The following is a 27212-nucleotide window of genomic DNA, read 5'->3' on the forward strand; positions in this document are numbered from 1 at the left end:
AGATCATTTGGTCTCTCCCACCTTTTGTTCCTTTTCAGCTGCTAGTTCTCTTTTTCATCATTTTTAAAGAGATTTCAGACACCCTCATTCCAATAGTTTCCCTTCAATTTTACTTTACCGATGAAACTCTGCAAATAGTCGTATACAAAATACAAATATATAAAACACACCAAAGCATAAAGTTCAGGCTCAAAGAGTTCGGGGAGAGAGAGGTTACTGGAGCACTCCCACTTGGGCCTTCACCTACCACCTCTCTGAGATAGCTTCCCAAAGAGTCCTAAATTTTTCTCAGTACAGTGTGTAACATGTCATTCCTTGTTCAAACCGCTCAATTTGTAAATGAGGAAGTCATAGCCTAGAGAGTGAATTTAAATGAGCTGCTTGAGAAAAAGGCCCGTTTCCTGGTGTCGCTGCTGAAATTGAAATGCTTTCTCTTCCTCAGAAACTTTAATTTAAATTTCCGGGTTAAAAATCATTTCTTATCAGTTACAAATTCATGCACCCCTTCTATCCCAAATTCCTATTAAAATTCACACAGGTCAATAAGCCGAACTTTAAAAAGTGTCTACTAATGGTCAGATATTCTGCTAGGGACATGTTATCTGTTTTCATTCAACCATCACCAAAGCCCCAGATCAAGAAACTGGGTTCAGAGAGGTACTGTATCCTTCCCAAGGTCACGGAGCTAGCAGAGTGGAATGCTGATCTATGCTACTCCAAAAGCCAAACCTCAGACTCTTGCATTCTTTCTAATCTAAAACTTTCCCAAATCTTTGCCTACCTTTACACAGGCCCCCAGAAATACAGAATTGTAAGGGATCCTGTCATTTCACACAGGATGTACTTTTCCATCCAGACTTGTAGAGTGCCTCATGCTTCAGCCAACACAAAGGCATCAAGCCTACTTTAAACTCAATCTTCAGAACCATATAAATGCTAACCCCCAGCCCCATGCTGACCGTCAAATCCTGACATACCTCTACAACTTCCTTTACAAGTATGGGTTACATAAATGTTCAGTCTTATGGAAAATAGGAAAAGTTAAAAACCTTTTTTTTTTAAGTTTATTTATTTTGAGAGTGGGGGAGGAGCAGAAAGAGAAAGAATGAAACAGAGAATCCCAAGCAGGCTCACGCTGTCAGCACAGTGCCCGATGTGGGGCTCCATCTCAAACCTGAGATCATGACCTGAGCTGAAATCAAGAGTCAGATACTTAAAGGACTGTGCCACCAAGGAAAGGTTAACAACTCTCAACCAAAGGGCTACAAAATCAACTTTGAGCTGAGCATGAGATGACAGACTGGTGTTTTAGGCCGAATACTAAATATTATCTAATAAGATATTGGCAGTGTGTACTTAACGGCGGCTTTGGGACAAAGGATGGTTGTCACTACCAGTAGGAGCCCGAGTTGGCATTAAATAATTTTAATTTGATGGGAAGTCAAATTATGGAAGAGAGTTGGACCCAGAGCGGATATTAAAGTACTGGTAATGGGAGAAGAGATTTTAAACAGAACTGGGGCTTGGTGCCACCCTCTGGAAACTGTGAGCCCAAGATTAGACAAGTCCTAGGGGTCTGAAACTGTGGGTGGGCTCCGGTGCCTCAGCTGGGGTGGGTTAGGCCCGGTGACCTGGGAAGCCCCAGGGGGACTGGGAAGCCCCAGTGTTCTACCACGCCCGCCCCGCCTCGCCTTACCTTCTGTTGGAGGTAGTGAACCGTGTACTTAGTGGGTACAGCGGGGCGGGATGTGAAGCTGGCTGACCTGTGCAGATTGCTGAGGGCCCTCAGGGCCAGCGGTACGGGGATGACCTCCCGAAGCGTCAGGAAAGCCAGGAGCAGGAGCAGGACAGTGTGGCGCCCCATGGCCAGGGTGGCAGCTGCAGAGTGAGTGGGAGCGAGACCAGCAAATGCGGGGAGCTAGAGTCCTAAGCTCCACCCACCGCAGATGGGCTCCTCCCCCGTGAAACCCAAAGCCACTCTGCCCCACAGCAACACAGCCCAAACCTGGTAACCTAAACCACACCGCCCGCGTCCCAGAAGGTGCCGCAACTTTTCTATTTTCTTCCCGTGCAGTCTCTCTCTTTAGAGTCCACCTTAATTGCGATCACACTCCAAGTCTGCCCTTACCATCTCAGGACCCCTCCTACTTGACTGCCGGAATCCCATCCTTTCCTTGAGCGCTCCCCAAGCCCACCTTTCCCTGCCATGCCCTGTCTGCCTCAATTCCACTGCCACACCCCTTGCCCTCAGCAAACCCCATATAATGGTAATAATAATAGCTACCATGACAATTTATTGAGCGTTCTTTACATGTCACTATTATCGCTAGGCATAATGGCACACATACCAACTCATTTAACTCAAGCAGCGCAGCAATCTTGTGTGTCCTGTATGATTACTACTCCCATTTACAGATGAAGAAACTGAAACTCCGAGAAGTGTGGGGACTTGCACTGGCTGACTCAGGAGGCAACGGAGCACAGCTTCGCAGACCACTCGGTCTGGCTCCTTGCACCCACTTCCAGTATGTTAGCCAACCACCTCCTGTGGTACTCTCTGTTCATGAATCACCCTAAACTTCTATGTTGCCTACATAACTCATCCCATAACGGGAGTCGCCCAGGTAGCCCCCGAATCCCGCCTGGTCCTGGGCCCTTCTCCCAGGATACGCCCCCCTTTCTTCTCCCGGCTCCGGGTAGCCTCCCTTCCGTCTTCACCGCGCCGCCAACGCCTTTCGCCCAGCTACCACTCCTCCTTCCAGTCACCCTGCTGAACCCCGATTAGAGAGGCGCTACCACCCTTTCCTGAGATTCCTATGCTACCCCCCAAACCAGCTTTATAGACTGTGCCACTACCCCACCAGTCAGGGAAGAACATTCGCCAAACCCTGTCTCTCTACCCCCAATTCGATGAAAATGGTCGTACCCGAATGCTCACAGAACGCAGTGTTCAATCTCCACCCTCTGCGGCGCCTTCTTCTGATTGGCTCTGAGGGACCAAGGCCAAAGCGTCACTTCCTGCGGAAAAGGACGCGGGAGATTCGATTCAAGGCGCTTGGCTGGTCGCTGAGTCCTGGTGGCCTGCGCCAACGAGCGTCGCCCGGGCAGGTCTCGGTTCTGTGTCTCAGGTGAGGAGCTGTGGGGAGAGAGTCATGGGGCGCGCAAAGGGCGAGGCCCCTAACGAAGCCTTCATTGTCGTTATAAATGAGACTTACAGCATTCTATTTTGTTTCTTCGGGAGTTAGTCTTTTCCGTAAAACAGTGGTCGGGAGGGTAAAGAGTAAAAAGGTCGGTCATTTAAATTTTAGTGCTGTTGATAACCGCTCAGCGAACGTTTACTCAACATTTACTGTGCCATCGAGCTAGTTACGGGGGAGTGTCTGGAACCGGTAATACGAAGAGGAAAAGTACTACTCCAGCTTTTGAGGTGCTCAGAGATATGGTTTTAGCAGGCTGCTATGACGAGTAACACGTACGGAAAGGGAGTCTTTTCCAAACCTCTTTGACGGCCTGGAGGGAAAAGTGCTTCGCTTAAGTGACCAGTGTGCTCAAACCAGAAACTGGCAATTTTCTAGACTCCTTCCTTATCTCCTATCCAGCCACTCATTACCAGCCTCTTAAATATCTCAAATCCTTAAAGTTCTCGCCACTTAAGTCATCAGCCTCCCAGCGAGTCTTCTTTCAATCATGTTACTTTCCAATCCAGTCTCCGTATTGCCAGGGTATATGTAAATCATATCTGATCAGGGCACCCCCCCCCCCCCCCTTAAAGCCTTTCCTTGCTTCCTATTTGCCCTCAGGTTTAAGTCTAAACTCCTTCACATGTTTTACAGGGTCCTTCTCACCTAGCCTTTGCCTACCTCTCTTTGTTTTTCACCACTCTAGGCTCCAGTCCTACGAAATGCCTTTTTTGAGTTCCTCAAATGCACCTTCCCATCTCACCTGCAGACCTCTTCTAACCCCATCCCCAACGTAGCCAATTCTTACCTCTTCTTTAAGTCTCAGTTTATTAAGCCTTTTCAGTCAGGAAGGCTTTACTGCCCTGCAAGATTGGGTCACAAAATATCCAGTAGTTATTCCATAGATAGCTGTAAGTGCCTCCCTCTGCCAAGAATTGGTAGGCCCTGAGATTACAATGGTAAAGAAGTTAGATTCTTCACCTAATGGAACTTAAACCTTTTATGCAGGGAGTTAAGGATAACAGGGGAATCTGATGGAGTTAGGTTGGTCTGGGAAGGCCTCCCTGAGGTCTTAAAAAACAATTCAGCCAAGTAAATTTGAAAATGAATTAGCTTTATTAAATGATTCAGGCAGCATCTTATCTAGCAAGTAGAAGGGAGCTCTGAAGAGTTGTACAAAATGGAAGGTTTTTATAGGAAGGAGAGTGAGGCAAGAAAATTATTACAAAAAAAAAAAAAAAAAGGATTGTTCCAGGCAAGGTCGCTTTCCCTCAGGGGGGAGAGCGAGGAATCTTATACAGATTACCTTTGTAGGAGGGAGAGAGCCCGACGTCGGCACAGATCGGAAAATTCCTTACTGACTAGTTAAGACTACATTTCTGGGGAAGGTTGAAACTACAGTTAGATTTAGATATTAAGCCCTGGTTTGGGGACTCTGCCTAAGTGACTCCATTTGGGATCTGTGATTTTCTTTTTAACAGAGGAGTGGACAGTTTACAAGGCTTAAAAGGTGAGAATGATCCACCCACGCAATAGAGAAAAGGAAGAAAATTCCAGAGTGAATAGGTTGTGCAAAGGCCTAGAGGCAGGAAAGAGCTTGGCATTTGAGTGTTCAAGAACCTAAGAAAAGACCAGTGTTGCTGGAATATATTCGGAAAGAACAGGTGATGAGTCTGGAGAGATGGGCAGGGACCAGATCACGTGGTTAGGTTAATGCAGCAGCAGAAGCAGGTGATGGTTGTTTGGGTTAAGTTGGTGGCAGAATATAAGGGAGGGAAAGTAGATGGTTTTTAGATATGGAAATAGATCCAAGGACACACTGATGGGTATAATGTGGGATTTGAGGGAAAAATAAATGAAAGATGACTCCTAGGTATTTGACCTGACTTAACTGGTTGGAGAGTAGTACCATTTGGTGAGATGAAGAAAATTGTAAGAAAAGAATGTGATGTCTGTCAGATCGGATGGCGGCCCCCAAATGTGGGGAGATAATCGCATAGAATCCGGTGGCGCAGTGCAGGTGGTGAAAGGATTCATCCAAGGCAGAACAAAGGAGATAGAAGTTTATTGAATACACCACAAGGGAGCAGTGGGCAGGACAGCAAAGGAGAGACCATCTGCCTCAAGGCAGTGGAGGTTGGGGGGCCATTTTTAAAGGGAGAAGATGAGGAGGTGTGGCTTCGAATGGAATTTTCCCTTTTTTGGTAACTGGTCCATTGGTCTGTTAGGGCCTACGGATATTTTGAGGTGGGTCACCTGACGGGCCTGTCCGTATTCAGCCAGGTGGTCACTGTGCGCCTTTTTGCCTTGCTCTACGTTCCATTGCTCAAGACTGTTGTCTAAAAGCAGCTTCTACAAAGCAGTTTGAGAGGAAACTAAGAATTCAACTTTTTTACCTTTTTTACTTGAGATGTCTATGAAATATCAAAATAGTTGGCTCTCTGGTAAGCTGTTGAGATGTGGAAATCTGGATCTTGCAGATATTATATGTACCTTATAAATTTCTTGCACACTAGAGCCTGTCTTTTCTATCTGTAACTGTCCCCTTTCCCATCCCTAGAATAGTACTGCATGTATCATAAATTCATTAGACAGACTGTGTTGTACTAAGATATTCTTGGGTAGTGTTTTGAGTTTTTTGTTGTTGTTTGGGTTTTTTCTTTTAAGTAGGCCCCATACCCAGTGTGGAACTTGAACTCGGTGTCCTGAGATTAAGAGTTGCATGCTTCGGGTGCCTGAGTGGCTCGTCGGTGAGCATTGGCTCAGATCATAATCTCACAGTTTGTGAATTTAAGACCTACATCGGGCTCGCTGCTGTCAGCACAGAGCCTGCTTCAGATCCTGTCTCCTTTGTTCCTGTCCCTCCCCAACTCAAGCATGCTATCAAAAATAAACATTTAAAAAAAAAAAGTTGTATGCTCTATGGACTGAGCCACCCAGCTGCCCCTCTTGGGTAGTATTTTAAAAGTATTTTGGCGGCTCCTGGGTGGCTCAGTCAGTTGAGCGTCTGACTTCGGCTCACGTCATGATCTCACAGTTTGTGGGTTCGAGCCCTGTGTCAGGCTCTGTGCTGACAGCCTCGGAGCCTGGAGCCTGCTTCTGATTCTGTGTCTCCCTCTCTTTGCCCCTCCCCTGCTCACGCTCTGCCTCTCAAAAATAAATAAATGTTAAAAAAAAATTAAAAGTATTTTTCACTGGGGCTCCTGAGTGGCCCAGTTAGGTAAGCAGCCAACTCTTGATTTTGGCTCAGGTCCTGATCTCACAGTTCCTGAGTTCGAGCCCCATATCAGACTCTATACTGACAGCACTGAACCTGCTTGGCATTCTCTCTCTCTCTCTCTCTCTCTCTCTCAAAATAAATAAATAAATCAACTTAAAAAAATTAATAAAAGTATTTTTCACCAATACTTCTCCAAACAAAAGAGGTTTTCTTTCTTTGTTTTTTGTTTAATTTTCCATCTCCTGCCTTCTCTTATCCCTTTCTAGAATTTTCATGTTACTGTCAGTAAATCATTTCTCAAGGATTTGTTATGACTACTTTTAGAAAAATTAGACAATGTACCCTTGGGGGTGACCTTTAGATAGTTTTAAGTAAACAGCTCAAAATAGCCACCCTTCCCATAGGTGAGGCCTCTTGGCCTATATAGTATGAAACAGGAAATCTGAGAGCAGCAAAGTGACAGGTTTTCTTGCAAAGCAAGAACAGTTTGGGGAGTATGGAAGCTGCCCCATGATGGGCCTCTTTGACATGAAGATTCTTTTGAGTTAAAAAACAATCAAAATGTAGCAGATTCAGGAAAAGCTTTGTACTTCCTCTACCCACTTCTCCTTAGTTCAGGATGACATATACAGTATACCTCATTTTGCTTGACTGTCTTTGGAATTTCCATGTCTGTGTGGATTCCTGTACGTATGCGTGTATTAAATTTGATTTCTTGTTAACCAGTCTCATGTCAATTTGATTCTTAGTCTAGGTAAAAGGACCTTGAATGAGACAGGAATTTGTGTCCCCAGCAATATTAAACACTTAATTAAATTTTTCTCCAAGATCTAACGTTTAATAAGAATTATTGTAGGGGCACCTGGGTGACTCAGTCAGTTAAGCATCTGACTTTGGCTGAGGTCATGATCTTGAGGTTTGTGAGCATGAGTCCTGCTTTGGGCTCTGCTCTCAATGCAGAGCCCACTTCAGATCCTCTGTCTCCCTCTCTCTCTGCCCCTTGTGTGCTTGTGTGCTCTTTCTCTCTCAAAAATACATAAACATGTTTAAAAAAATTATTCTGATTTTCTAGGTTAGCCCAGAGGAGAAAAAAAAGTATGTTAGTGTGTGTGTGTATGTAGGGGCTAGGGGCATGGTTTTTCATATTAAGCTGCTTTCTAGGAAATTGATAGTGAAGGAGGTAAGCTGAAGGGTCCCCAGATAATAGATTAGAGCAAAGATTTACAAAGTAATACGAAAGATACTGTAATGCTCTTAGGCTTTACGATTTAACTATAACCATGTTAATCACAAGTGTTGTTCACTATCCGATGGCCTCAGTGGCTAGCCAGTGATTTTCAAGCCTAGGCAGCATAAACATGATCTGAGAACTTGTGAGACATACAAATTCTCTGGTCCTCCTCCCAGATTTACTGAGTCAAACTCAAATTGGGTCCCAGAAGTCCATTTTATTAGGCCTTCTAGGTGATTTTGAGGCACACTAAAGTTTGAGAACCACTTGGCTAGTATGAAAATGGATGGTAATCAATGATTTATGTATCTGGGCCCATTGTCAAAACCATCTCTCGTGTGAAAAAGATTCATCAGCTGTATTAGCCCGATTCCATTAAAATATTTGATTCACGTAATGCCCCCTCTTCAAGCAACTTTCTCTTTATAATTTGGCTTGACATACAGTTATACCCAAAAGAAAATACGGGCTTAAGATGTGTCCCCTGTGATTATAATTTTTCATGGCAAATTAGTAAAGCACGTTTGGGTATGGTTTATATTCTCATATAGCTTGACTAGAAAGAAAGAAAGCAGGTATTCCAGAGCATTTTTATAAAGTTTCTTTATCTATTTTGAGAGAGAGAGAGAGTGCAAGCACACACGCAAATATAAGGGGGAGGGGCAGAGAGAGGGAAAGAGAGGGGATCCAAGCAGGCTCTGAATTGCCAGCACGGAGCCCAACTCAGGGCTCAAGGCAACGAACCACAAGATCATGACCTGAGCTGAAACTAGGAGTCAGATTCTCAATAGATGAACCACCCAGGCACCCCTCCTTGTTTCTACTTTTATGTATGAGAGATTGAGAGGACCCAAGATTTGCTTCATATGTTATTGCTGAGTTCCCTACCTAGTGTTTTTTTATATTTATTGGTTTTTAAAAGTAGAAATGTAGTGCATTTTCAAAATACCTTTTCTTTTTTTTTTTTAAGTTTATTTTCAGAGAGAGAGCATGCAAGTGCACATGAGTGGCAGATGGGCTAGTGAGAATCCCAAGCAGGTTCTACACTGTTACTGTGGAGCCCAGTGTGGGGCTTGATCCCACTAACCATGATGTCATGACCTGAGCCAAAATCAAGAGTCGGCCACTTTACTACTGATTGATGCACCCAGGTGCCCCCAAAATACTTTTCAAACAAAGATTATGTGTTTGCCTATTTTCCTTTCTCCCCACTCCTCCAAGCTAAGACTAGAAAAGTCTCCTTGTTATATTTTCTCATAGCATTATGTACTTTTTTTTTTTTTTAAGAGAAGGAGCATGTGAGCAGGGGAGAGAGAGAGTAAGAAAATCCCAAGCAGGCTTCATGTTCAGTGAGGAGGACAATGCAGGGCTTGAACCTACAGCCCTGGGATCATGACCTAAGCCGACATCAAGAGTCAGATGCTTAACCAAGTGACCCAGGAGCCCCTAGTTTTTTTTATAGAGTTTACTATGTTAAAATTCAGTTAAATTTTTTATGTGATTATTGTCTGTTTTGCCCATCACTTATATTATCCCCAGTACCTGGTATTTAGCAGCTGCACAATAAAAAATTGACAATATGTATTGGAATATGGTTTTCTGGCTGTGCTGGAGCTGAAAGAACTGTAACGCTATATCACCATCCTTATCAAAAGCAAGAGGTACTAAATATGAAATCGTTCCCAAGTCTATCATAAGGTTTCATAACTTTAGTATATATTTATTCCTGATGCTTCATTCAGTTCTCCGTCAAACATGAATTTACCACACTACAAGCCAAACAGTAGAGAGCTAAAACCAACTAGATAACAAGTGTCCTGAAGGAAATACTATAAAAACAGCAAAAGGAATAACTAACAGTGACTGCCTGAAAGGATCTTAATGCATTTTTGTCCACCAGACAATTAATGAGAAGCCTTCTTTCCATTTCTGAAGTTTACCAGGTGAAACATAAATAGTAAAAATAGTTTAATGACCTTTTTCATTTTGCCAGTAATTTGTAAATACTGTAGTTTTTTAGACATACTTATTTGATCCACTAGAGGGCAATAAACCCTTACATAAATATAATTTAATCAATTTTACTTTTAAAATCTAGCTTGCACAGTGAAGTTAGAAATAACCCAAATATTTCTGCTTGTGTTTTTCATTTGTTGGTGAGCTGTCTGCCCAATTAGACAGTAAACATCTTTTCATTGTTTTCCCTACAATATCACAGTGTCCTAGTTAGTTATCTTTTAAGGTTTACTCTATTTCCTAAGGTTTGAATTTGATAACAGTTTGTCTAAGAATATGATCTGATGAATGCCCATATAGTTGTGGTACAATATTTTGTTTTACTTTTTTGTGAGAGAAAGAATCTTTTTTTTTTTTTTTAAGTTTATTTATTTTGAAAAAGAGCAAGCATGAGCAGGGGAGGGGCAGAGAAAGAGGTAGACAAAATCCCAAGCAGGCCCTGCACTATCAGCACTGAGTCCAATGTGGGGCTTGAACTCATGAATCATGAGGTCATGACCTGAGCTGAAGTTGGACACTTCACCAACTGAGCCATCCAGTGAACCCAGAGAATCTTTTTTTATGTCTAGAATTTTTTTGAGGGAGAGCCTGAGCGAGGGTGGGGCAAAGGAAGAGGGAGAGAATCTTAAGCAAGCCCCACACCCATTGCAGAGCTCGATCTTACCATGAGGTAGTGACCTGAACCAAAATCGAGTCAGACCCTTAATTGACTGAGCCATCTAAGTGCCCCTAAAATTCTATTTTAGAGCCCTAAAGAAGATAGTCTCTGCTCATAATTTGACCACAATTAAGGGGGAACAATGGAAATGAAGATATAATGTGGATGATTAAAATAAGTTTTAAATAAGGTATTATATGTGAAACTATTCTGTGCACTCTCTATATAAATATAAGATTATTTTGTGATTTGGTAAAATTGTGTATTTAGTGGTATATGGCAAAACTGGCTTAGGTAAAGGAAAGCTAAACCATCAAGAAGAAAGTTAACAGCTGAAGTTCAGATTGACAGTTTTTGAGCTTGGCCCTGGGGATATAATGAGATGGTCCCTCTAAGATCTTACACTGGTTTCCAGCAAAAAAACATTAAACAGGTAAGTTTACTATGATGTGGAAAAAAGTAGGGTCTTTAACCTGAGAAGCTTCCTGGAGATGAAAGCCCCTGAGAAGACTCTTTAAAGAAGAATAAGCATTAGCCAGAAAAATGAAAGAACATTTTAGAGGGAAGAATGAAAAGAAGCAAAGGCAGAGAAATGTAAAACATATTGTAATAGGGGAATGTTGGAGGGTTGAGAAGAGAACAAGGGATGTGTTCTCTTTAAGCATAGATTACTGACACATAAATAACGAGAGAGAATCAAGAGAAGAGGTATTTGGGAGAATAAAACCAAATGGAAATGATTAGAGTAGACAAAGAAAACAGATGGTAGGACTATAGAAGTACAGTAGTATAAGATGCAGAAAAAAAAGAAAAGCCATCATCTTTTTGTTAAAAGAGGAAGCCTTTTGTATTTTTTAAGTTTATTTATTTGGAGGGTAGTGGGGCAGAGAGAGAATCCCAAGCAGGCTTCGTGCTGTCAGCACAGAGCCTGACATGGGGCTTTATCCCACCAACCAAGAGATAATGACCTGAGCTGAAATCAACAGTCAGAAGCTTAACCAGCTCAGACACCTAGGTGCCCCAGAGGAAGGCTTTTTAAATGGAGCTTTAAATGAAAAAGGAAATTCTGTTATATTGCATATACCTACTATCATGAAATTTTTTCTTAAATTGCAAAATTCTGCTTATAGTTTTCTATTCAGAATATTGAGAGTATAATATATTCTGAGCACTGGAGATATATAGTAGAACACAAGTTAGACTACATCCCTTTCTTCAAGTAACTTTCAGACTAGTAGGGGTAGGACAAACAAAAATAAGTAAGATAATATATGCATTTTCATGGTTGGATATATCACAAGCAGCATTAGTTCTATGAAGGAATAAAATGGGTGATGCCACAGAAGCTAAGAGGAAAGCTGGTGAGTCTACTTGAAATAATGTGGGGCTCTCTCAAGGGGTAACATTAGAGTTACAGATTACTCTTCTCAGAAGCTTCTGGGAAGAGAAATTGTTTGGTGTGTTTGAGGAGCAGAAAAAAGGCGAGCATGGACTGAAGTGCAGAGATTAAGAGGGAGTGTGGTACAGGGTGAGGTCAAGGAGGTAAGGCTAAATGACCAAGAGCCTCATAGACCATTGTAAGGAACTGTGGCTTCAATCTAAATAGCATCATTTTAGGAGCGCCTGGGTGGCTCAGTCGGTTAAGCGGCCGACTTCGGCTCAGGTCACGATCTCGCGGTCCGTGAGTTCGAGCCCCGCATCGGGCTTTGTGCTGACAGCTCAGAGCCTGGAGCCTGTTTCAGATTCTGTGTCTCCCTCTCTCTCTGACCCTCCCCCGTTCATGCTCAGTCTCTCTCTGTCTCAAAAATAAATAAACGTTAAAAAAAATAAATAAATAGCATCATTTTAAGCAGGTAAGAGACAACATTTTTCAGGAGGGAGCTGTGCCTTTATCTCCCGTAGCTCACAGATAGGTGTACCACCGTGTTACACTCTACCCCAAACTGGCTTTTAGAGGAGATTTAGAGGGAAGATGCCTTTGCTGACTTACATTCTATTATTTGTTGTGTTGGAAAGGAACTTGAGGTTAAGAGCACTAATTCAGTATTCTGTGACCTTTCTGCCTTCCCCTTGTAGCCCATTCACCTACTCTACTTTGCCCTTAGAGATTGCCTTGTGACCTAAGAGGACAACCAAATCTGGGACTACATACCTGCTTATGATAAAACCTTACTGCTCACGTTATCCTAAGGGTCCCAAAACAAGGATTAACAACAAAGAATTAGGATTAGATTTTTTCTTTTTTCTATGCTCCCTTTAATAACATAGGTCAGTGATTTATATAAATCCCTTTACGTTTCATCTTTTTATTTTTAAGTAGGCTCCATGCCCGATATGGGGCTCAAACTCATGACCCTGAGATCAAGAGTTGCATGCTCTACTGACTGAGCCAGCCAGGCGCCCCTTTATGTTTCATCTTTGCAGGTTTTCATTTTACTGCCTAGATGGCAAGATTTTATTTTCACAGAAATATTTGATTGATAGAATCAGTATCACTTTGTTTGAATTTGCTGATGCCAGTCACAGAAACAGTTCCACCCATTTTCAGAAATTGAAACCTTTTGCCATATGTTTACAAATGAAAATTTATTGATGCAACTCTATCTTAAACATGCTTTGAATAAGCTAATCCGTTTAAAATTTTTTTTTTTTAAGTTTATTTATTTTGAGAGAGAGAGAATCCCAAGCAGGCTCTGTGCTGTCAGTGTGGAGCCCGACACAGGGCTTGATCCCACGAACCACGAGAGCATGACTTGAGCCAAAATCAAGAGGCAGTCGCTCAACTGGCTGAGCCATCCAGGGGCCCCAAGCTAATCAATTTTTAAATTTTTGATAAACCAACATTTGAATTTTTAAAAAGAGGAGACCATTGCTATTTTACTGTTCTGCTTCTCTGAGTGTTTTATACAAGGATCTTAAAGTACTTTGTACTCTCTTGACCATGTAACATTTTTATTTTTCTGTTTGCAGAATCAGAATTATCTTTTTTTTTTTCATTAGGCTGTGTAAAATATATACACCGAAATCTAATAAGGCGATTTTTTTTTCAGCCAAAAAGAACCATTTACCAATTTAGATTCTTTAAAAGAATCATGTAAGTTTCTTTAAGTTCCTTCCTATTAATTGAAGAAACAAGCTCTTATAGCTCTTTTAAATATGTGAAAAGGTCTAAATGATCTCTTTCCTGGTTACTGGGATACAGCATTTATTAAAAAACAGAATAGTTGTTTGAGCTACTTTGTTTTAAATCTTGTTTTCTTACTATTAATAGTTTTAATTAGGCAGAAAAATAAAATGAGTTTTCCAATACATTGGCACTTAACCACAAAAGCCATCTATCTATTTGCTTTACAGTGGAGGCTAAGTTGTTTTCCTAAGAGATGAATTATGTACATACAGTTAAAGATTTGCCAATCATCCCATGGCTATTTTGTTTTGTAGGACACAGTAAGAACACATGAATGGAGGGAGAAGATTTCTTCTTGCCTCAGTTCTTGCTCTCCAGAATTCCAGTTTTATCTATCCATCATGTCAGAAGTGCTTCTCTCGACTAATCCTGGTCTCCAAAAGGTAAAAATAAAGCCTGTGGCGGCGCCCTGGGTGGTTCAGTCTGTTAAGCGTCGACTCTTGACTTTGGCTCAGGTAATGATCTCATGGTTCATGATTTCAACCCCTGTGTCAGGCTCTGCACTGACAGCATGGAGCTTGCTTAGGATCCTCTCTTTTGCCCCCACCTCTGTCCCTTCCCTTCTGCTCTCTCTCTCTGTCTCAAAATAAATAAATAAACTTAAAAAAAAAAAAAAAGTAAAGTCTGTAAGCATGAGAGGAAGTACATGTGTACACTATAGATTTCCTACGACTCAAGGGCAAGTAAGGTTTACATCCATCATACCAGAAACCATCCCAAAAGTGGAAAGGAAACTAACTGTGCTAGAGCATTTACAGAAAGGACTTGGTGAACCAGGACTATAGGTGAGAAGGGGACATGTGATCCATTAGGGGAGCCAGAGCATTGGTCTTTAGGCTGGACAGAGAAGCAACAGTAGAGGGGGAGTTGCCAAGTTCAGATCTCTCTCAGGCCAGGTGGAGCAGTTAGTGTGTGTTTCTGTGTGTCTTTTCTGCCTTCAAAGCCCTGAAACAAGATTCAAGCTACTCTTCCTTCCCCTTGGGCTTACTCTGAGGATGGTCTCTTGGAAGTTTTGGTTCCACGCAAACCAGGTGGTGCCTGATCACCTCCAGATCCTAGGCCCTACACATGGACCTGTACAAGAAGACCCATGGGAGGAGAAGGCACCTCTGGGAGCAGCCCAGGAGGCACCAAGCATCCAACTCCAGTCTAAGGAGACCCAGTTCCAGTGTGAATCTCAGGAGACTTGGCCTTTCCCAATGAGTGAAGCTGACACACAGTCCAGGGACAAAGGATCACTGCCACAACCACTCATTACAAAGTAGAATCACAGGTGTTCTCAGAAAAACTCACCACTGACACCTCTACTTTTGAAGCTACCTCTGAAGTTCAGAGCACTTTAGAGCAGCAACAGAGAAATCCCGAAGTGGAGAGAACGAGGCAGTCCCCTGTCCAGGAGAAATGCTTCAGGCAGATGATTTTCACTCATAAGAAAACTCCCACAGGGAAGACCGTAAATGTAGTGAATGTGGTAAAGTCTTCATTTATCACTCACACCGTATATCCATGAGACAATTCATTCTGGAGAAAAATGCTGTAAGTGTAGCAACTGTGGGAAAACCTTCAACCAGAAGTCAAACCTCATTCAACATCAGAGAATTCATACAAGAGGAAACCCTACAAACGTAATGAGTGTAGGAAGTCCTTCCGGTGGAGTGCTCATCTTCTTTGGCATCGGAGGTTTCATTCAGGGGAGATGTTGAGAGACTAAGAGAAAAATCACCAGGTGTACCCTCAACTGCAAAGAAAAGAGCCCCCCCACCCGCCGTTCCCGGAACCAGCCAGGGCATGCCCGGTTGTGGTCTGACCTAAAGGCGGGAACCAATCAAGTTCTGCTGAGTGTTCAAATTTAAATGACAACCAATAACAGCTCTGTAACCGTGAAAAATCCCTAACTTGTTTGTGCCTGTCTATAAAAGAAGCTGTAAGATCCTCGCTCCTGACCTCTTAGCATCACCGGTAGCGAGTGCGCGGAGGTCCGGGTTCGAACCTGCAATAAACGACCCTTGCTGCTTGGCTTTGACTCTGGACTCTGGTGGTTTGTTCTTGGGGGTCTTTCGAATTTGGGCATATCAATGTCCTATGAGTGTAATGAGTGTAGGAAGACCTTCAGTCAGAATTCATATCTAAGTCAGTATCTGAGACTTCACAGTGGAAAGAAACCTTTTTTATGTAAAAAATGTGGGAAAGCTTATAGGTGGAGTTCAGAGCTCCTTAATCGTCAGAGAACTCATTCCAGAGAAAAGCCTGCCCAATGTACTAAAGGTGAAAGTGCCTACAGACAGAATTGTACTTTTGTTTAATCAATTGTGGGACTATGGGGCGTCTGGGTGGCTCAGTGAGTTGAGTGTCTGATTCTTGATCTCGGCTTAGGTCATGATCTCACAGTTTGTGAGATCGAGCCCTGCATCAGGTTCTGAGCTGACAGCTGCCCCTCCCCAGCTCACTAGCTCTCATTCTCTCTCTCTCTCTCTCAAAATAAGTAAATAAACATTAAAAAAAAAGTAAGTTATAGGACTAGATTACATAAAAGTTAGTTATAATAAGTTCTTTTGAAAAAATTCACCGTACCAGGACATAAGATTTTCTTGGATTGGTTCTACTTTAGAGGAGAAAAATAACTTCTTGAGAGTACATCTCAATCCTGATGAAAATTTAGTCCACTTCTGGAATATCCCTAGAAATAGGGTTTTTTTCTTTGTTTCCTTATTGTTTGTTTATTTTTGCATTATACCTAGATTATTTTTTTAAATAAATTCCTTGAGAACAGAGACTGTTAGAAATCTCTACCTTTCAGCAGCTTGAATGGTGCTTGACACATAATACTTTATTGTGGTCCTGAGATACAGGCCAATTATACCTGAGAGTCTAAGATTCTTTGATTTTTAAAGTACAAGTAAGGGTTAGGGTTGGAGTTTTTTAAGAACACTTTCTTTTCTGCATAGAGGATATATAGTAAGTACTTAGTAGTATGGAAGAATAGTATGCCAGCAATATTTTTTTTTTAATGATTATTTATTTTTGAGAGAGAGAGAGTGAGTAGGGGAGGAGCAGAGAGAGAGGGAGATATAGAATCCGAAGCAAGCTCCAGGCTCAGCAGTCAGCACAGAGCTGGACAGGGGCCCTGAATCGTAAGATCATGACCTGAGCGGAAGTCCAATGCTCCTGCTCAATCGACTGAGCCCCCAAGCGCCACCCCCCTCCGCCCCCAGCAATATTCTTAAATAGTCTGTCTAGTTAGCATTCAATGGGGAAGGATTAGCAGTTCCAACACCCATCTAGACTTTAAGGGATCTTTCCAGAAGATCCCCTTATCACTTGTTCTTTTATTGAGCCATTCTCTCAGGTATGCATTTATAAACTCAGAACAACCCCACCCACTTGTGGTATTCATCATTAAATCCTCAGCATCCAGGCCAAGGTCTAGTTTATAACAAAAGCACAAAAACGTTTGTTGAATGAATGAATGACAATATGATAGTTTCTATAGGTACACTTTACGTATTGCAGTATGTTATGGTGATTAAAAAGCATAATTCTCTGGAGCCAAACTGCCTGTTCAGGAGCCAAACTCCCAACCCTGCCACTTGAAACTGTAGCCTTGGGCAAGTCACTTGAATTATCTGGGCCTCAAAATGGGGAAGGTAATATCTGCCTCATTGGGTTGTTATAAAGGATATAATGAGTTAAGATACATGAAATGCTTATTAGGACATTGTGTGCTACATAATCAGTAGTCTATACATGTGAAATATTTTTAAAACTGGTTTTGGGGTGTGTTTTTTTACCAAGTCATTTATTTTAAAGATAATCTGCCTCAGGGCACCTGGGTGGTTCAGTCAACTTTAGCTCAGGTCGTGATCTCATGGTTTACAAGTTTGAGCCCCATGGTGGGCTCTGTGCTAACAGCTTGGCCTGGAGCCTGCTTTCGGTTCTTTGTCTCCCCCTCTCTCTGCCCCTCCCCTGTTTGCACTCTTTCTCAAAAATAAACAGTAAAAAAAATTTTTTTAAAGGTAATCTGCCTCAAAAATTTAGGTTGAACAGTAGTGCCATTGTTCCCTCTTGAGTCTGGTAATAATAATAGATAACATGAACAAACATTTACCATACATGTAAGTACTTTGCTAGGAGCTTTGTAAGCATTATATTTTTTAATACACCAGCCCTATGAGGTGATGCTATTGTTAATGCCAGCCTTCAGAGGAGAAAAATTAAAGCTTAGAAAAGTTAAATAACTTGCCCCAAGTAACACAGCTATCTAGTTAGTGGCAGAAACATATTCAAGCCTAAACAACATGACTACTGGCTATATTCCTAATTACCTAGTTACCTTCAAATTAGCAGTGAAATATGTATCCAGAATGACATCACTGACCCCCTTCCAGAGCTTAAGATGCCCTGGTAAGGGAGCTGTGACTGAACTGTTTCGGTACATAAAACCCACAGCAATTGTCCTTGCATGTAGAACTATAGTCCACAGAAATATAACCTATTGTCTCTATATATTATATTGACATTATATAAAAAATACATCCCTGTGATTTCCAGTGTGTATCTTTTCTACTGTTACTTCTGCTTCCCTTTTTTCTTACTTGGAATCATTTGTAAGCCAACACAGGAAACAAATTCCTCACCCTCTTGGGGCACCTGGATGGCTGAGTTGGTTGAGCATCCAACTCTTGATTTTGGCTCAGGTCATGATCCCAGGTTCATGGGACCCCGCCCCGTGATTGGCTCCATGCTGAACATGGAGCCTGCTTAAGATTCTTTCTCTCCCTCTGCCCTGCTTCCACATTCAGAAAGAAAGAAAGAGAGAAAGGAAGAAGGGAGGGAGGGAGGAAGGGAGGGAGGGAGGGAGGGAGGGAGGGAGGAAGGAAGGAAGGAAGGAAGGAAGGAAGGAAGGAAGGAAGGAAGGAAGGATGGATTTCTCTCATTTCCCCACGGTTACAGAAGAGCAAATTTATGACAGAAGAATTCTATACTCTAGCCTTTACACATTTTAGAGACAATGAAGAGCAAAAGGTCTGCTCCCTAAGAATTTTATTGAACCTCAAATCTTTAGCAACAGCAAACAAAATAGGTGTTTGTGTCCTATGGAGTTAACTTTTTTCTTTTTTTAACCTTCAAAATTAGAGCAGTGATGATTTTCAAATTGCATTCTCCATGTAGGAGGTGCTTCTAGAGGGAAGTAGGAATTAGAGAAGCAGTAGTGGCCAGGGTTGACTAGTAGGTAGGCTCTAGGGCCCCACTTTAGTTTGTAAACTGCAAAATGCTGATGCATATTTTTCTAAGATTTACTAATAGTTTTACATTAGACCCAAATGCATTATTAATACATAAGGGTAAGGTTAGATGAATGGATTGGCACAGAGCCATTTTCAGTGTGGCAAAAAGATAATAATTAGCACAGATCTAGTGATTATGAATCAGTAACTTATAGAAAGGATTAACCTCTGTTCAAAATAGTCACCTTGTGAACTATGGATTTTAAGCTCCCCCTAGTGGCTATCTGGCAACCATCAATTATACAACCATCTCTAACATTATTTTCTATTTGCATTTTACCACTCATTTTGAAGCCAGATCATTAGGGACACGAGACAAAAATAAAGTCCTAGGATTAACAACTACCATAAGATGTACTAAGGGGTTATTTTGCTAAATTTAAGAACCTGAAAGATGGCTATCACAGTTGTAAGACCTTGCAAACAACTAGAAAGGAGGGAAACACTAAGTAGAATTGACAGTAATCATCACAGTATTTAATATAACTATGAGGAAGAAGCAGACCAATAGTCATTAATTTGGCAAGATCTGCACTAGATCCTTTCTTTACTTTCTTTTCTTAGATTTTGTCTCATTTTATTCTTCAACCCCATTTTTACAGATTAGAAAATCAAGGTTTTAAGGGATTTAGTAACTATCCCAAGACCTGACTGCTAGTACATAATAGTAGAGTTACAGTTGACCATGGAACTAGGTACTTTGTGTATCAAGATTTTTTAAATATTTCAAGATTATTCATTATTCTCTTCACAGATACTGTTTTCTAAATAAAAGATAGACATTAAACATCAGGTATTCTGTTGGTGTGGTGTTCACTTCATTAATGTTTACTTTGCCTCCCAATTCTAGACTGTTTATTATATGCCTCGATTTGTTAATGATAATTTACCCAATAAGAAAATCTATCTGTTCCTCCCTTCCTCCTTTCCCTCTCACTCTCTCTCCCTCTTTTTCCACTTTCTCCTCTCACAGTTTTTCTTCAGGTTTCTATCAATTTGGTGCTACTTAAATCGTAAAAGTAGTTGTTATGAATAGAGATTCAAAAGATGTTGGTTGAAATTGTTTAAGAAGGATATAAGTTATATAAGTACATTTGTACACACAATATTATTTTTAATCTTTTCCAGATTTGTTTCCTGTAATATAAAAAAAAATTAATGAACATCTCTATCCTTTTTTATTTCCTCCACTCTTTCAGGTCTAATTGTCCAAAATGTGGCTCCACTGGTAAAGCTGAAAATGCCAGTTACAGATATAAACTTTCCTTAAAAGTTGCAGAATCAAGCAAATTGTTTGGCATTACTGTATTTGGGAGCTGCTTAGATGCATTTTTTGGTCTTACAGCCACTGCTTTGCACAGGTAAGAATATTTAAAGCATTTTTTTTTTCCTAGCTACTCATTTAGTATACCAATAGAATTTGAAGATACATGTTTTTAAGATAGTATGCATTTAGTTAAAATATGATAGCTTGACCTCAGATCATCAGTTCCTTTAAAAGATAATCAAAGAAATAGAAAGGTATTTATTTTCTGATTACACATTGCGATGTTAAACTAGGCTCCTTTTAGTTAGACCAACTGAAGTGTAGTTAAAATATTAATTTACAATAGTCCAATCCAGATTGGAGAAATACGGAATAAGAAAGTAAAATTGTTTCAAACCATTTCAAACTATTGAAGTGGCTAAAGTCCCTTGAGGTTGAAGAAGCTATTGAGGGAATATTTGCATATCAGAGGTAGAAATGTCGTTCCTCTCACTTACCTTGTGTCTTCATCTGCATAGTTTGACCTAATAAGATGTCCTGAGATGTATGAAAGATATATATAAGCAATTAAAACTTTTTCTTCCCTTCAGTCTTCCACCCTCCTCCCCCAATCCCCTGACAGAAGAAATCTCTATTTCCTTATAGTTGAGAGCAAACTGCATTGCCAGGGAAGAGAAAAGAATTGCCTCTGCTTTGAGGACAACGGCTAGAGATTCCATTACTACTCCTACAGCCACTTTTGGAATAAATACTGGGCCTGATTACTAGGAAGGCATCTACTTTATAATACACTTGATAGTTTTTGGCTTTCTAGGCTATGGGACACTAGAGAGGGAGCAAAATGCCTTATTTTTAAAGACACTTTTTTCCTACATGTAACTGAAAAGGTTATACTGCATTTTCAAACTAATTGTATTTTCTTTATGGCAAGTTAAAATTTCAAATTTTTTCTCTTCACGTTTTTAATTTTCTTTCCAATCAAGGTACATTCAGGACCATAATGAAATTTCAGAAACACTGGACAGTGATGCAATTCAGAACCTATTAACTAAAGCAGTTGAAATTTGCTTCATTGGACAAAGCTATATTTTTGGAGTGACGGTAATTGAAACTAGCTTTCTTTTTAGTATTCCTTTAACATTTCCATTGTAATAAATTATTTGACTTTTCTGAGTAGTTTTTAGGAGTCATAAATGTGAGAGTCTATAACATTTTAAATGTATAAAAAATAGGTTATACATGATCTGTTAAAACACCAATGTGACAACTCCCTCTTTCAAAAGTCAGAAGAGCCCAGTTCAAAGATTTCAGAGCTTTAAAAATCCAAATTTATTTTAAATTCAGAATACATAATTTTGTTTTGATATTCGGTGTTTATTTCATCTCCAAATTTTGTTTAAATTCTGTAGTAAAATTTGTATCAACTCTTTAGCTTTTTGATTCTATCAGCTATAAAAGAAGGAGGGAACGAACATGGAAAGCAAAGCGTCTGAATATTGGTTACTTTAAGGATAAGTGGGAAGGATGGCCTTAAAGAATTACAAAAGTGATGTAGAAGTTACAAGAATATACTGACTCTAAAGGAATAATCATTTTCTGTCTCCTCTATGCTAAAGGAAACAAATGGAAATTTTGCCCACACTGGATTCAGGGTTTCACAAGTGGGAATAGAGCATTCCATAGCTGAACAGTGAGAAAAACTCAAAGCAGTAAATTAGGAGTTACAGAGCTTTTTTTTTTCCTGTTAAAGTCTTAGATGGTTCTTGTTCTTTTTCTTATTTTTTTTTATTAAAGTTTATTTATCTTGGCGGGGTTGGGGGCAGGGAGGAAAGGACATAAGTGAGGGAGGGGCAGAGAGAGAGAATCCCACGCAGGCTCTGCATTGTCAGTGCAGAGATGATGTGGGGCTCAAATTCACGAACTGTGAGATCGTTAACCAAAATCAAAAGTCAGGCTCTAAACCAACTGCACCACCAAGCGCCTCTCTTCTTCTTCCTTTTTTTTTTTTTCTTTTTTTTCTTCTTTTGAGTGGGAACACTTCCTTAAACATTCGAAGTTTATGGACACTAATGAGAAATATAATAGTAGGCACTATTGAGCAACTACTATTTGCTAAGCACTATAGTTTTCCAAGTATTATTGATAATACAGTAGTCCTGCATATTTATCCTTAATTTATACATGAGAAAACTAAGATTCAGAGAAGTTAAATAATTTGTCCTAAGCCCCAACCCTAGTAAATGTTAGAACCAGTCTCTTTACTCCAAGGTTTATTTCTATTACTTATGCTTCTCTACCTATAACACTACAGAAATTAAAACTATAGGAGTAGGAGATGTAATTGTGTCTGTTTTAATCTGTTAAGTCCCTGTTTCACCTTTGAGTCAAAGGAAAAAATGTGTATTCTCATTTAACTTCATTTACTTTGACAGAATTTTGGAAACCAACATGGACGAGGTTCAGATTCCAATAACTTCTTAAAGCAACGTTCTGACCACAAGAGAGAAGTAAGAGCACTAATAGCTTGCCAGATTGTTCTACCAGACCCAGGTGTTGCAGGCTTCACTGTCATTGACTACTTCCATCAGCTTTTACAGCTTTCTCATTTCAGGAAACTTCATGATGGCTCCCAGGCACCAAATAGCCACTTACTTGCTTTAGAACATACAAATAGTGATCTCAGCAGCATATGTGGCCCTGACAGCAGTTCTGGTTTCTTCAAGTCCCATGGCAGAGATAGTTTTTCAAGATTCTGGCAGGCATCACTTGAACTCACGTACACACTTTCACACCTAACAGGTGATGATTTTTCAGCTTCAGAACAAAGCAAGGCCATTGGTACTCTTCACCAGAACAGAAAGTGTATCTCTTTTTCCGAGGCCACTGGTTCCCATAGCTGCCATGATGCCTTTCGGGGTTCTTGGAGCCTTGTTTCATACATGGATAAAAAGAGTACAGCCCAGAAGTTGGATGAAGAACTTGTCTTGCAAACTTATCAGCCCAGTGTAGTCCATAGCAGTCATGAAATCGGAATTGTTGACTCTAATTTTTTCCCTTTAAAAATGCGAGAGCTCCTGGAGTCAAATAATAAAAAATCCTTCCACAGCGCAGTGGAAATTAAAAATCAATATTCCCAGCATGAGCTAACATGTGACCAGTATCTTGATTTAGATAACCCCCCTAGTCTTCAGAAGAGATCTACATGTTGTACACCTTCATCACTCAGACTTGGAGAAATAGCTAGTGGTTCCCAGGACTGTGACACTGAGATTTGGGATGATCTGCCATTCTCTGAAAGCCTGAACGAGTTCCTGGCAGTTATCGAAAGTGAAATTGCTACAACTCAGACACATGCCAGTAATAGGAAATGTCATCTAGATAATATCGATAGATTACAGGCAGACCACGTCAGGTTATCTGTGGCTTCCCAGAGAACTGGAGCCTTGCATACACCACCTGTAGCTTTAAGATCATCACAAGCAACAGTCAAGGCAAGCTGTAGCAAAGATAACTTCTTTTCCAACTGTAAAGCAAATTCAAGTCCTTGTGTTCAAAAGGAGTCACAGTTAAATAACACAGCAGAGGTTGTCTCTATAAATAGTAATGGAAGTGGTATTTCTGAATATTTTCCATCAAATGCTTATCTCTCAGCTCTGTTTCCATCTTCAAAAAGTTTAGGAACAACAGTTACTCTGAAGTCTACCAGAATTCCACTACATAGGGCTGAAATTTCACTTAAGCTCACTACTTCAGAGAGTGACCATTCTTGTCTCAGTAGCAAATACTTCAATAGGTGTGAAGAAAAATCACTTTCAGAAATGAGTGAAAAGTTGGTAGCTTTGGGTTCTAGGAGATATAATGATGTTTCTGACCTTTGTAACTTAGAAAATAAACAACATTGTAGATGGCCAAAGAACCAAGATGACAGTTTTACAATTTGCAGGAAACTTACGTATCCTTCAGAAGCTCTTGGCTGTAGTCCAGATACAACTACAATTATACTGAAAGAAATGCCTGGTAGACATATCAATAACTTAACACAGAACTATTCTACTGGTCACGAAGGTAGCTACGATGCTTCTGCTGATCTCTTTGATGATAGTGCTAAAGAAATGGACATCACAACAGAAATTACGAAAAAGTCACAGCATATTTTGTTACAGTGGGGAAAATCTTTGGCAGAAAGTCATCATATAGAATCTGATTTTGTAATGAGATCACTCCCTGAGAATTCCAGCCAGTTTTCACAAAAATTGTCTTTGCAAAGTATGTCTGCCACTCTATGTCCAAGAACATGCTCTTCTCCACCTCATTGTCAGTCAGATTCAGAATATGATTTTGTAGATAGCCAAGACTTTGTTCCATGTTCACAGTCAACTCCAGTTGCAGGATTCCACCAAACAAGAATTCATGGGATGAAAGGAGCTTTCAAAAACTTACCTGACCTTTATTTGGATCTTGATGGTAACTATAAAAAAAGAAAGATTTCCTCTGAAAATGATGCACAGCAAGCCACCCCTAGCTGTCCAAACAATGTAAGGACGCCAAGCCAGGAATCCAGAAGCCCTGTTATATCTGGTATTCCACAACCAGAGGTTTTCAACAATAGTCCTTTTGCTGAGTGTCTTGAAACTGAAGATGAATGGGTCCCTCCTACCACTAAAAAAGTATTTCCTTCAGAAATGCTTGGATTCCAAGCCTTGAGTCTAAGGAAATGCTCTGCTGCCTGTGATTCTCCTGATCAAAAAGAACCACTGAGAAAGAAACTGAAATGTGTCAAACGAAGAATTGAAAAATGTTTAATTAAAAAGGAGTTAAAGAACATGTTTACAGCAGGAGTAACAAAACAGAAAACTCTTAACACAAGTTCAGACTGGTTTTGCAAAGAGTCAGTTTTGGGACTTGATTCTTGTTCAGAAGTCAAATGTTGCCTTCCGTTTTCAAAAAATTGGCCACCTTCTGTGCCTGAGACTAAAAGCAGTTGGTCTCCTGAATTATTTTCATAAGTCACCTGAACCTAATTGCTAAACTTTTAAAAGTAAATCTGTTTGGAAACTTGGCTCCCGTGGTATGGAAGGCAATCTTGCCATTTTGAGAACTTGAACAGAGGCAAATAGTAAATAGGTATCGTCGTGTTTTTTAAAACATAAATCCTTTGTTTGGGCACGTGGGTGTTGCAGTCGGTTAAATGTCTGACTCTCTTGATTTCGACCAGGGTCATGGTCTCATGTTTTGTGAGTTCCAGCCCCACACTGGGCTCTTTGCTGAGGGTGCAGAGCCTGCTTGGGATTCTCTGTCTCCCTCTCTCCCTGCCCCTCCTGTGCACACGTGTGCTCTCTTTGTCAAAAATAAATAAACTTAAAAAAATAAAAATAAAAAATAAAGCCATTGTTTTTTCCAGCATACATTTGTTCAAACACTTTGGCACTCTATCTTATATTGTTGATTGTCCTTTAGTAACACTGTTAATTTTGCTTATTAAAAGTATTTGTTAAAATCACATGTATATTTAGAAATAAAGCTTTTGCAAACCAAAACTTAAAGTCTTGATTGGTCTGTTCATCTCAGAAAATGCCTGCTATATGTTAGGACCAACTACTGTGCTGAGTTTGTGATACAAAGCTACCAGATCAGTAATCTCAAAAGATTTTAGTCTGCTGGATAAGACAGACATATAACACAATTTCAGGGCAATGCAGTAAATGCAGTGATAGAGGTTTTTAATGGGTACTAAAACATTTATGCTATGGGAGTGTGGTACAGAATTAATTTAACCCAGCAACATTTATGGGCTGGGGATAAAAAAGGTCAATAAAAACCTACTATTTACAGTTAAATGTGAAACTGTCATTATTTTATTTAGTAACTATTTATTGAATGGTCACTACATATCAGGCACTGGGCTAGGTGCTAGGAACTCAAAAATGAAAGTCAAGCCTGTTCCCTCAAGAAACTCAAGGTCTAGTAAAATAAACAATTAGTAAGCATCTGGTAAGTCCTATGATAGGAGATAAGCTTGAAAAGCTTAGAGGAGCAAAAATGAGTAGTTTCTAGACTATCCTTAGCAGCACCTCAGCTGTACCCTGTGAAATCTTTTACATATGTCCAGTCAGCTTCCTTTGCTGTTTGTCACAGTGGCCATTCCAAATCTTCACTCTCAATACCTCCAACCCACACTACTCTCCTCACCTCATACATCATGGGGAAGATTGAGCTCATTTGGTATTCCCTCAACTTCCCACACCCATAGCTACCCACTTGTCCATATCTGTACTCTTCCACAGCTTCTTTAATCTCAGAAAAATGATACACACCTTCCGTTTAGTGCTCATCTTTCTAGTTGGGCTGTCGATTATTATACCCATCATTGCCTTGTCACTACTGGCTTTTTGGATCTCCCCCCACCCAACTTTTATTTTGAAAATATATAAACACAGAATTTGGAAGAATAGTAAAATCATTTTTAAGATTTTGCCTTTTGTGTATGCGTATTTGTTTTTATTGTGTCTGAATGGATACATATAGTTGTTTTTGCTGAACCATTTGAAGATAAGCTGCAGATAGGACATTTCACTCCCAAATACTTCAACCTGAGTTTCCTTAGAGTAAGTGTTTTTCTTCTACAGAATTGCAGTATCATTATCATGCCAAAGAAAAATAACAGCAATTGTCCAAATATCATGTAATATTCAGTGCATAATCAAATTTTTCTACTTGTCCCTAAATTACCTTATAATTGTTGATGATGTTTAACCAGGAATTCATTAAGTTTCATTCATGGTGTTTCATTATGTTTCTTGTCTCTTCTAGAACTTTACCTCTTATTTTTCAACACTGGCTCTTTGAAGAAATCAGACCATTGTTTTGTAGAACATCCCACAGTTAAGATTTGTATGTTTGCTTCTTTATAGTAACGGTACCTTATTTCTATGTCCCCCACTATTTCCTGTAAAAAAGTCCTGAAGACTTGATTAGATTCAGGGTTTTGGCGGAGACACTTCATAGGTTATATTATGTACTTCATATTGAATTCTCATTAACAGACAATGTCAAGCTGTCTATTGGTGATGCTAAATTAGATTGCTTGGTTCAGTTGTGCCTACCAGATCTCACTTTTGTAAAAGTACTTTTATTACTCAATTGCACTCATTATTCTTTTTGATATTCTT

General features: G+C 40.2%; 2 protein-coding genes across 9 annotated transcripts in view; one reads left to right on the forward strand and one right to left on the reverse strand.

The window, feature by feature from the left end:
- The window catches only part of PRCP (prolylcarboxypeptidase), a 140656-nt gene extending 137590 nt beyond the window's left edge, over window positions 1-3066 (reverse strand). For 3 of the 7 annotated variants that reach the window (XR_008290521.1, XR_008290520.1, XR_008290522.1), the window contains exons 1-2: window positions 2149-2242; window positions 1697-1878 (exon numbers count right to left, since the gene is read on the reverse strand). Coding sequence is in view for 3 of the 7 variants with exons in the window: in XM_015074560.3 (XP_014930046.1) it covers window positions 1697-1878; window positions 2149-2167 (201 nt within the window). In the remaining 4 variants the exon portion in view is untranslated. Of the gene's footprint in view, window positions 1-1696; window positions 1879-2148; window positions 2243-2348; window positions 2502-2926 lie in introns of those variants that run through there. The other 4 variants (XM_015074580.3, XM_015074569.3, XM_015074560.3 and 1 more) reach the window with 4 other exon arrangements.
- Window positions 2774-25850, forward strand: DDIAS (DNA damage induced apoptosis suppressor). Of its 2 annotated transcripts, XM_015074553.3 has the most exons (5): window positions 2992-3128; window positions 13746-13874; window positions 19976-20137; window positions 21027-21144; window positions 22476-25843. In XM_015074553.3, the coding sequence occupies exons 2-5, from the start codon at window positions 13762-13764 to the stop codon at window positions 25047-25049; spliced, it is 2967 nt and encodes a 988-aa protein (XP_014930039.1). In that variant the 5' UTR covers window positions 2992-3128; window positions 13746-13761; the 3' UTR covers window positions 25050-25843. The 2 variants fall into 2 exon arrangements, with proteins under 2 accessions (XP_053059721.1, XP_014930039.1); XM_053203746.1 differs by lacking the exon at window positions 13746-13874 and having other exon boundaries at window positions 2774-3128; window positions 22476-25850.
- The last annotated feature ends 1362 nt before the right edge of the window (window positions 25851-27212 follow it).

This window comes from Acinonyx jubatus, chromosome D1 (assembly GCF_027475565.1).
Source record: "Acinonyx jubatus isolate Ajub_Pintada_27869175 chromosome D1, VMU_Ajub_asm_v1.0, whole genome shotgun sequence".
Classification (NCBI taxonomy): Eukaryota; Metazoa; Chordata; class Mammalia; order Carnivora; family Felidae; genus Acinonyx; species Acinonyx jubatus.

Coding starts and splice junctions, on each gene's coding strand:
- DDIAS (XM_053203746.1), top strand. CDS start 2,911: ATGAAAATGGTCGTACCCGAATGCTCACAGAACGCAGTGTTCAATCTC. Junction 3,129..19,975: donor GTCTCGGTTCTGTGTCTCAG/GTGAGGAGCTGT, acceptor CCACTCTTTCAG/GTCTAATTGTCCAAAATGTG. Junction 20,138..21,026: donor ACAGCCACTGCTTTGCACAG/GTAAGAATATTT, acceptor TTTCCAATCAAG/GTACATTCAGGACCATAATG.